Source organism: Hoplias malabaricus, chromosome 14 (genome assembly GCF_029633855.1).
Source record: "Hoplias malabaricus isolate fHopMal1 chromosome 14, fHopMal1.hap1, whole genome shotgun sequence".
Taxonomy (NCBI): Eukaryota; Metazoa; Chordata; class Actinopteri; order Characiformes; family Erythrinidae; genus Hoplias; species Hoplias malabaricus.
Genome location: NC_089813.1, coordinates 22,166,548 through 22,177,983, shown reverse-complemented (window position 1 = coordinate 22,177,983; position 11,436 = coordinate 22,166,548). Strand labels below are relative to the sequence as shown.

Below are 11,436 nucleotides of genomic sequence, written 5' to 3'. Positions count from 1 at the left end.
GAAAAAGAAAAAAAAAAAAAAAAAAAAAAAATGATGTAAGTACGTAGTTTTGTTATGTAAGTAAACTGTAAAGAAATCAACACAAATGCATGGTTACTTTGAATGCTAATTTCTGCAACAACCCCTTTAATACTGATCAAGTCATGTGCATAACCCTAATATTTATGAAATACGTAGTGTCATTGAAAAGCAAATGGTCCCAAAAAAATATTTACAAAAGTAACTAAACCTTCATTAGCTAGTAACATTAAGTCACAAGTGAAAAGCAATTAAAGTGCATTAATTTCCCTTGCAGGACAGTGTACAGAAATCAAGAATTTGCAAATGGTTTTCTTCACATTTTCCAAATAGCTGAGATAAATGAACACAAATATTGTGAACATTTTTTGAGCTTTAAAAGAACACAGGGTCAGTCAAAGTGCAATTGTTCATCAACATATAGAAATACATTAACATTAGTTATTTAGCAGCATTGAGCAGTAAATTAAAAAAAAAATCTACCTTGTATTAAAATTAAATCACAGCATGTATTGTTTATAGTGTGGTGACACTGTTAATCCTTGGGACAATACATACAAACAAACAGCTAACTGTGCTTTGCTTATAAATAGGAGTCAGTTTTGCTTTTAACCATGCTGACAGATACTTTGTTTTTTTTTTAACAATTGAGCGTAAACCCACCCTCACCATTCCAGTGACACTTCATAATGGCTCCTCCCATTTGTTCTGCTACCAATCTGATTTGTTCTAGCTAGAAAGCAAAAACATGGTCCCTGATGTCATTTGGACAGGTTATGTGGTTTAATATACATAGCAAAATACTTTAAATAATATAAATAATTCCAGTTCATTTCCATCTTTGGTGTCTTCTGTCAGTAAACACAGCTCTTATTCCTCGTTACATTCACAGAATGAGTCAGCTTTATATATATAATTTTATATATATATATATATATATATATATATATATATATATATATATATATATATATATATATATTTTTTTTTTTAATAAACACCCCAGGTTCACAGCCCTGAAATCACTGCTCTTCTTCTTCTTGAGGCATTTGTAGTTTTACCAAGTCCCAAAGCAAAACATAGTCCTTCAGTCTTATCTTGACTGCACTCCTAGTGTGGATTTAATGTTTTCGTACACCACATAGCTTATGCTTACAGCAGGGATGACCTTCATGAAGTTGGGAGTCATGCCCCTGTAGAGCCCAGAAGGACCTTCAGTCTTCACAATCTGTTTGAAAAGCCTGGACATTGTGACCTGTGGTGTGCCTTTCACTGCAGCTGCAGAGGCAAAAAGCACAGGTCAAAGTAAAGCATTAAATTCTTGAAGAAATCACAAGTAATGTATAGAATATTAACAACCTAAAAATATAATCAAAAGGGATGTGGGGCATACCTTGTGCTTGCATGCGTGTTCGTATTAGAGCTAGGGGGTAGCTAGCAAGCTGGCCACATGTGCTGGAGATGGTACCACAAGCCAGAAGAACAAAAACGCCAGGATCTGCACTTTCTGTACCGTAACGCTGTAACCAGTTGTTCTTTAGCGTCTAGTGGAGGGAAGAAAATTAAATATATTTTAATTGTATGCAAATAATCTTACTGGTATAAACTTATTAATCGTTAATTTTTCAATGTTATGTCCTCCACTTCACCTCATAAACTGCCAGATCAATGCCAGCGTAAGGGACAATGCCTAACATGTTGGGCACATAGCCTTTGTAGAAGGCTGCCATGCCCTCCTTCTTCAGGATCTGCTTGGCACAGTCAGAGATGCCTGAATACTGCCCACTCTTCCTCAGTGCTAGACGGGTTTTGAGAACCTGGGGGTTGGGACGAGTCAGCAGAAGTTAGGATCATGAGCTTAGTTACAACGACAGATAATTATTCCTAACTAGGTGGTGTCTGATAGCTCACCTCCATGGGGTAGATTGTACTCTGGGCAATGACCCCTGCCAGAGAGCCAGCCACAAAACGCTCTGTTATGCCCAATGTCTCATTACTGCTGCCTATGAGACGCTTTATCTGTCAAGACAGAGACAGAAGGAAAATTAGTCCTGTTTCTGCAAGCCAGTTTAGAGTTAAAATGTTGGCTAAATAAAAGTCACAATCAGTTGTCCACTAGAAATACCTGCTCATAAGCCATGAACTTGAGAGCAGACTCAGGAGCAATCTTGAGGACATTAATACCATTCCCTCTCCACAGTGACCGCACACCTCCCTCCTTGATCATTTGGGTGAGTCCAGACATGATACACATATTGTTGCTACGAGAACCATGAACCTGAGAAAATAAAAAGATAAGATCAGAATTTTTTAAAATGTGCAGAGAGAGGAAAAAAAACCCTTGGGGGAGTCACACCATATAATGTAGTTCTTGTAAGGTAGCTAGTGTCCCAATAAATAAGTCTTGGTTTAAAGTACTGGTCAGGGTCTCTTAACCTAAACGGTAATAAAACTCATTACTATAGCTGTGCATGAACATTTAACAAGGAACACTACAATTTTCTAGTAGTGTAATGCAGTAAATGGGTGAGAGTTTATAGTCTATCTCATTTAATGGCCAGAGTGTCCTGATCAAACAGCTCTGACGTTAACAATATTTACTGATAGATTATCAGCTGTTCAATCTATTGCAACATCCTATTAGAGTCAGCCAGCCAGCTTCACATAACACATTTAAATAAATAACCAATCAGAGTACAACAGGGCGATGTGTTAGCAGCTTTCCACTATGACTGGCTGTGTGCTTTGGTAGGTAAACCTCTCCCAAGGACATGCTCATTCATTTACAGATTACACAGTTTATGGTTCTTGGGCAACGTTCACAAAATCTTGCCACAGGTAAAGTTATTAAATCACACTTCCCTAAACTTATGGTTACACAACCAACACCCTTATCTTCCATAAATGAATTAATTTGTCAGAAGTATAAACCATTAATATAATGCACAACTAAGTCAAGGAAAACGGGTGCATTTTGATGTCATTTTGGGACACTGCTAAAAGGCTTTCAATAAATCTAGTACCACATTTTAAATGTGAAACCTCTCTATAAGTTACATGTTTGTAACTGTATTGACACTTGCCTGCATTAGTACTTTGAGTCGGTCCAGTGGGGCAGTGCAACTTCGTGACACAGCTCCAGCACCCCCACCTGCTACCAAATGCCTCCACCACATGCCAGTCATGTGTTCCTCAGTAGTGAATTCATCTGGAACCATCAGGTTTTCACCCACGTCAAAGATCTACATAAACAGAAAACACGAAAATGAAGGCTGCTGATATTTCATTTCCAAAGCAAACAAAGTGCCAGTTTAAATCTGTGTGATATTGCATCACCAACAAACAAAAGAATAAAATATTTGATTCTTTTCCAATATTTAATAGGCTTGAACACTGCTAAACATGCATGAGAGGGGGTTTAGTTGGCATTACTTGAACCTCTAAGACCATAAGATTACAAGTACCATGCTGGCAATTATATCAGGGCGCCTGATTTATCTGGAACATAGATGGGCAGTTTGGCCTGAAAAACCTTATTGGACTTTGTAAAGCATTGCAAAACTGTGCAAGACCTCTGCTTTGTAGTCTGAGTAGATTCTGCCTTATGCATAGAGTCAAAGGCTATAGTTCATTGTTCCAATTAAAGGGCAAATTTCACAAAAACCTATCTATACACATGACAAGGTTTAACATAGTTAACATCAGACACCACCTCCAGGTTATTAACTAAAATCACAAAAAAATATATTTTTTAAATGAAACAAAATTGTTTACATTTGTCCAGAATAAAAGAAGGCCTGTGTCTGCCTTTGCCAGGAATTTATAGGTATAATAATATTATTTAATACATTTATATTAGGCCAGTTTCTCCCTAAAGCAGTTCAGGAGTAGAGAAGAAACATAGTACATGGCCTCTTCACAGCTCCTTGGCAGAGAAGCACTGAATTTACTGTATAAATAGCAGAAACCTCTAGTCTGGCAAGCTCCATGCATGCTGGCAGTACAGACACTGAGACTGGTTAAGCTTAAATGGCTGTTATTCTACACCTTTTATGCGAGACTGTGTCCTAGATCAGTGTGTCCCAAACAAGTGCAGAACATTTTATTTTTAGAAACTGTACCTTAAACAGCTATAAATCATACTTACATATCTAAAGCAGTTTTATATTTAATAAATTTAGTTGGAAAAAGCAAAGCGCAAAAAAAAAAAAAAAAAAAATTCTTATATCTAACGTTAATCTGATATTTAGGCATGGCTTCTGCAATGCAATTTACTAGATATCCATTATATTTACAAATTCACACAATTAGCAATAGCATTTCAGGAGTTGCACATCATTATTAAACAGACAGGGCAGTCTATCTTACTGTGGAGTGCTTCCAGTAGAGAATGATTTCTGGAATATTCTCTGTAGGCTGCTGTGATGGATAGTTCTTCCACTCATTCCAGTCAATTGTCATTGTACCATTCTTGTCCATGCTGTGAGGTTAAAGAAGGTCTATTACATTTTATAATTCCAATGGACATATTGGAACTCTGACTAGAAAACCTCACTAAAACCAAGATGTTCTTCATGGTTTATTTGATTCAACAATGAAAATATAGCTTCAGACAGAACAAGGCCTAGATAAGACCAGGGTAATTTAGGCACACTGAAAGCTTATGCTTAAGCAGGAAATAAAGTAGCTAAAGCTCCTTAATACTCACTTTCTAGAGAACAAGGAACAGACAGCTCACAAATGCAGACATTTTAGTCTCTTGCTATAGTCCAGGTAAAAATATAACTGGCACAGCTACCATGTGTAAGGAACCAAGGTCATTCTCATTTAACTAGGCCAAGATTAAGCCTATACCTCTACATTCCATTCAATATGAGGACTGAATGACAGCTGATTCATCTTTTTATTTTGATGACAAGTTAACATCTTTTATACTCACCTTTTAAGAACACTTTCAGCCTGCTGAAGAGTTATATGAACACCAAGCTCTCGCAGCGACTGCACAATCTCATTTGCACTTGCTTTACCTATACAAAGAACAAACAAAAGCAAGACTCCCATTTACATCTACTACAGAAAGAAACCGGCCTGAAGTTCAGTCTTTGCCATTCACAGTTATGTCATACCAGTATTCTTATCCAGGCATCTGAAGACAAGTTTCAGATCTTTCTCGTGGTCTTGCAAGTAGTGAACAAATTCTTCAAAATCCAGTTGCCCATTCACATCTTTTTCTTCTGTTTTTGCAATTTTCTGCCAGAAATCATCATAGTACACAATGAGTAAACAAAGATGTTTTCTATGACTTGATCAGTTTCTCAAAATGTTTCTTTATATGATTAATTCACTGAAAAAACTAACAAACAAACAAAAAAAAAAAAGAATGTATTGATGCTAAATAAACCTCCATATACTACACTTTAAGTGTATTTAGCCAACACAAAAATGTAAGTTGTTTTTTTCTGTGTATTGGTGCAGGCAGACACAGTACATTTTCAAAATCGTTATATAATTACATTTTTATAAAATTACATTGGCCCACCAGACTGGTGAGACTGGGGCTTATTGATTTTGGAGGTTTGATTAACCTTTCTCAACTCAGAAGTTAAACTATGTATTCAAGTAGTGAATAGAATTTATGATAAGCCAATTATTTTGTTAAAGTGGGACAAGCCAGGATACAGATAGGAACACCACACATGAATGAACGAACGTAGGATGGAAGGATTGAGTACTTGAACCGTTCTCAAGCAACGAAAATCTCATGAACTGTTTAACTTAAGGATTTAAACAAAATACAACAGATAAACGCAGTCTTAAACCAAATATGAAACTATTCACTTCCTTTCAGGGCGTAAGTCCTTATATGGTCATTAGAGAAGCGCGCGCACAGGATGTAGGATCACATTTACAGTAAGTCTGCTCTGACTCATGACGACAAAATGTGGCTTTTCGCAGAAATATATTTTGAAAAAAGACCAGTTCAAAATTTTCAAAAAAGTTACACCTACACTAAAACTCATTTCGTGTGTGAAATTGTGTTACATATTCGCAATATAGTGTGTGTTTCACCTACCTTCCTCCAATTTCTGTAGGTGGTGAATTCCTGGGACGGGAGCAGGACGCTGAGTTTAAACAGAGACTTCAGCTCGGAAGGTAGTCCGTCTGACTCGAAATACTCCACTTCCACCGGGTCTGAGTTCGGCACCGGGACGTACATACAGAGCGAGAGCATCTCCGCACACAAAAAAATAAAACGTTCTACAATAAATAATAATTTAATTAATAAATAAATACTGCACACAGCCCTCGCCTCTCGACAGTGAGACGCTGAAACGCCGGTAGGGAAGTTACACAACGCTAAAAAGACTCAGGCCACGCCTCTACAACGCACTTTCGAAAGAGAACACTTCTTTGGCTCATTGCCTGCGTCACAAGGCTCCAGACCAATCAGAAAATCATTCCATTTAAAAGCACACCATCTCGTGCGTAGATGTCGACTTGGCCCCGCCCTTCTTCATTGAATCTATCTGTACGAAACCAGTTATTGTCATATGATCATGACCTAATAATGTTAAGGCTCTAACATTATAAAAGCATCTTAATAATAATAATAATAATTATTATTATTATTATTATAAAATCAGACACATCATTTTATCTTCATCAGTAACCTCATCCTGATCAGGGTCATGGCCAAACCACAGCCTACTCAGATTTATTCGTGGCAAGGCAGGATCACACTCTAGACAGGGCGCTAGTCCATTGCAAACATTAACCGTGAACAGTTTCACTTAGCCACAGTGTTTTGTGGCTAGCTGAGCACACCTGAGAATCATAAAGAAACCCATGCAGACTTGGGGAGAACACATCAAACTCTCAGGCAATGCCCCAATGTGGGGGTCAAACCCAGGATCTAGAGATTCGGGAAATGTGGGGTAGCAACACTACTTGTAGCCACCATGCCACCCAGAACTCAAAACGTGTTGCAAAAAATGTATTATACTCATTTTCTGCATTTCACGACATAATCTCTATCTTCTGTAAAATTATTAATCATGCAATAATATGGAACCTACACATACATGTTTTAAATTAATTCTAAACTTAAATTTTTCACATTATCTTGCATAGAGAATATACAAGGGATGTTTAATATGTTCTTGGTGTCAATATAATCTAGTCATCCTACTAATTATTTTCTAATGATTCGAGGAAGTAACACTTTCCAAGGGTATATAAAGAAAAAAGCTTATTACGATCATTAGTTTTGTTGCAGTTGCTACAAAAAATCAACCATAAGTAACACAAGTATGTTGACGATACATGAGCATTGTGTGCATGACTTTTGATCCCAAGACAAGAGTTGTCTCCCCTGCAGCATGGACTTAGCCCAGAGTAATTTTTACCTGTTTCCAAATTTGAAGAAACATCTCAGTGGAAAGCAATTTTCTGAAGATAGCGATAAATGATAATTCTTTGAAGAAATATGGAATACATTGTTTTCAGGGAATTGAAAAGCTAACTGCTAAATTTAACAAATGCTTAAAATGTATTACATAGAAAAATAAAAAATAATAAATTTACTGTGTTTTGCTTCATGCCTAAACAAAGAACTAATTCACCTCTATTCCTATTTATTATTATAAACGTTTTACAAATTATAAAATCATTTAGGCCTAAAGACTCCATTTTCTCCACAGAGCTCCTCCCTCAGGAGTGAAGAAAACATATAGAGATTATAATTCATTAGTGATGAGTCAACTGTAATAATTCTACTAAAAATCGTGTGCACCCTTGTTCATAATATACTTGTTTTCAACCACTTTCCCTTATATCTTCCACAAAATGTCCTTAAATAAAACCATGGTACAACAAATTCCAGCAGCATATTACACAGAACACAAAGTGTAGACAAAGAACAGAATATAGAGTATGGAATATAGGCACAGATCAGCCATAACATTATAAACACGTCCTTGTTTCTAAGCTCACGATCCATTCTTTCAGTTACATACATGATCATTTTGTAGTTCAACAATTACAAACTATAGTCTATCCTTTGATTTTCGTACTTTTCCTTGTTCTCCAATGGTCAGGCCCACAGGAACACCACAATGCAGGTATGATTTGGGTGGTGGTGAAACTAAAGTGGTGGTGGTGAAACTAAAGTGGTGGTGGTGTGTTTGTGTGTTTTGCTCTGGTAGGAGTAGATCACTGAGACCACTGGCATTTTTTCATTATGAAAAAAAGAACCACATATGTAAATAGAATGTATGCGTGCAAAGAACATTCTAAAGTCTGAATTAACCTATAAAAAATGTAAATCATACAAATTGCCTTGTAAAGGTAGATCTTATGAATGTAGTCTGTAGTCATATGATTGGCATTTGAGCCCAGAGGTCTCCTGAAACTAAATATAGCAAAATAACAGAGGAGACAAGACCACATGAGGTCTGGGGAGTCATCTGGTTACTCTTATTACATTGAGTGCTGTGATCCTGCATGTCATACCATGTGTTAAAACACCTGAAAGCACCATGTGTCAAAACACCTGAAGACTACCGATTTAAAAAAAAAAGATTTCTGTAACCCATATCCTAGCAACAAGCATCTTTTCATTTAATTAATTAACTAAAGTTCTCTTTCTCGTGTAACACATGAACATAATATTTAGAAGATGATACTTATACAATAAATGTCTTGTACCACAAAGGCTATTACAAATGCAATAAAATCCTGTTGCTGAATAAGCTGTGAAGTTATTTAAATTATTGACTTTCATGTTGGATCATGGGGGCGGCACGGTGGCGCAGCAGGTAGTGTCGCAGTCACACAGCTCCAGGGGCCTGGAGGTTGTGGGTTCGATTCCCGCTCCGGGTGACTGTGAGGAGTTGGTGTGTTCTCCCCGTGGGTTTCCTCCCACAGTCCAAAAACACACGTTGCAGGTGGATTGGTGACTCGAAAGTGTCCGTAGGTGTGAATGAATGTCTGTGTTGCCCTGTGAAGGACTGGCGTCCCCTCCAGGGTGTATTCCCGCCTTGCGCCTGATGATTCCAGGTAGGCTCTGGACCCCCCGCGACCCTAAATTGGATAAGCGGTTACAGATAATGGATGGATGTTGGATCATATTTATAAGCTATATTATATATCCAAAATATTTATTCATTGTCAGTAACTGCTTATCCAGTTCAGGGTCACGGTGGGTTTGGAGCCTACCTGGAATCATTGGGTGCAAGGCAGGAACACACCTTGGAGTGGGTGCCAGTCATTCATAGAGCGACACACACACACACACACACACAAATTCACACTTTTGAGTAGCCAATCCACCTAGCAATGTGTGTTTTTGGACAATGGGAGGAAACTGGAGCACCCGGAGGAAACCCATGCGGACATGGGGAGAAAACACAAAACACCTCACAGACAGTCACCTGGAGTAGGACTTGAACCCACAATCTCTAGGTCCCTGGAGCTGTGTGACTTTGACACTACCTGCTGCAACACTGTGCCACCCTGTCAAAAAAAATTAGATTTATAATTAATTAAAATTTTACACCTGATAATGAATTAATTCAGCAACTTTAAGGTGTTCTCACAGCTCACATCTTCCTTACATGTTCAGGCCCTAGCTTGAAATGTATTGGTTGTTGTAAGTAAGTGATATGTATACATAATCACAGAGCTTTGTGGCTGCCTGCCAATGTCATGTTCCAGGATTACCTGCATCAATGATTTCGGGAGGAGGTGGGGATTTATTTAGATCTGTTGTGAATTACGTCTGACAGCTAGTACGCTAATAAACTTTACCGAGAGTCATATGGCAGTGAAAAACAGCATATATGCTATCTTCTCTCTCCTATTTTTACAGTGTATTTCCAATACGATGCTGCTAATTGCTTTCCAGTACTTAATAAACAGAACACTAGAAACTGGGTTATATCTGGTTTAAGCATCACTTGGTTACCTGTGTAGACATGAAACTATAAAAATCATGATTATACAGGCCAATATTGTCACAGTTATCAGTATTATAATGGTATATTTAAAATATGCTGAGATGTTCATAATGTACTAATATAAAACTTGATGCATACTAAAACAAATAAATCAAATTAATGAACTAGCACCTTTCTACAGCTACACGTGTTTATAAGAGAATCAGTATCAGTTAACCCATTAGATTACTCTTCAGTCTTCAGGAGGTCAGGTGTGGAGCCCAGTCTAACCACTCCTACCTGATTTCGCCTCCCCTGGGGTCCTTGAGGAGTGAATAAGGATGTGTGTGGGGTTCTGTCACTGCATGAGGTTTTCCCTGACACAAAACAATTCCACATTACATGTGGTGCGTTGCTGCAGTCACTGGGACACTATTCCTATCTTTGGTTGCCATTGTAACTTATGTTTTAGACAAAAAACATAAACTCTTTGTCTAAACTTTTGGACAAAATAATGCACATGAAATATGTCATCACTCTGTGCTGCTTGTTTATACTTGCTCACTATAGAATACTACAACAATTTCAGAATTAATTGCTGAATGGTGCTAAACATGGATGTATCTCTGCTCTGAGAACATATACTAACAAATCGTTCATATAACCCAGTGACTGTACCAAAAACCTTTTTTCAGAGTGACAAACTCAACTTGGCAGCAGAAACACAAAAGGCCTTCAGGAACCTATCAAAGATTCAAAATCGACTTATTGAATGACAGTCCACTTTCTATGGGTCAGATGTCAGGTCTGTTGTGGAACAAGACTGGCCCAAATAACATGTGTCCTTACCCAAGTCAAACCTGTCTCATGAGTGTTGGCCCACATTCACCACACTACATATGCTTTAATCCAACTCAAGCCAGATCATGATACCTGATCCATACAACAGTTTCCAGTGCTGTAACTGAGCCATAAGTTCCAAAGGTGAGACATATTTTGTAACAAATCTGTGTAGTTTGGGTGGTCTTAGCACCACCCTGGTGGTCAGTTTTTAAACATATTTAAACTGGAGGTTGAAGCACAAATAATGAGGCTTTTATATATCTGTATGTAATTAAAATATCTAACCTAAAATGTATGTAATTTCACAATTATTATGATTTATGAAAGTTATTATTTATCGTGATATTTTATGTTCTATAAATGGAATATGAAATGAAAATTCTAATTTCCTTGTACCTGCTGCATGAACCAGTAATCTGGAGAAAACACAGTCTGTGTAGTGCATGACCTTTGAGCCCTCAGATGGTATGGCATGAGAAACTCATACTACTGGGATAAATATAGCCAGATGGGATTGTCACATAACACTAAGAACTTGAAGAAATCCAACCTGAAACTCAATTTCTTTTATTCAGGCTCTGAAACTTAATTCAGTTTGTGTTTGGTGCTCCACACTCCTCCGGACATGCGCTGTTGTCTC

General features: G+C 37.5%; 1 protein-coding gene across 1 annotated transcript; it reads right to left on the bottom strand.

The window, feature by feature from the left end:
- Window positions 1–1,024: 1,024 nt before the first annotated feature.
- On the bottom strand, window positions 1,025–6,365 carry slc25a25a (solute carrier family 25 member 25a). Its single transcript, XM_066643698.1, has 10 exons — window positions 6,092–6,365; window positions 5,145–5,268; window positions 4,958–5,045; window positions 4,387–4,498; window positions 3,102–3,260; window positions 2,144–2,296; window positions 1,930–2,037; window positions 1,668–1,835; window positions 1,412–1,562; window positions 1,025–1,296 (listed from the first exon to the last, which is right to left on the bottom strand). The coding sequence occupies exons 1-10, from the start codon at window positions 6,248–6,250 to the stop codon at window positions 1,112–1,114; spliced, it is 1,407 nt and encodes a 468-aa protein (XP_066499795.1). The 5' UTR covers window positions 6,251–6,365; the 3' UTR covers window positions 1,025–1,111.
- Window positions 6,366–11,436: the final 5,071 nt, after the last annotated feature.

Coding starts and splice junctions, on each gene's coding strand:
- slc25a25a (XM_066643698.1), bottom strand. CDS start 6,250: ATGCTCTCGCTCTGTATGTACGTCCCGGTGCCGAACTCAGACCCGGTG. Junction 3,261..4,386: donor TCTACTGGAAGCACTCCACA/GTAAGATAGACT, acceptor CTGTTTATGTAG/ATCTTTGACGTGGGTGAAAA. Junction 1,297..1,411: donor AACACGCATGCAAGCACAAG/GTATGCCCCACA, acceptor TTGCCTCTGCAG/CTGCAGTGAAAGGCACACCA.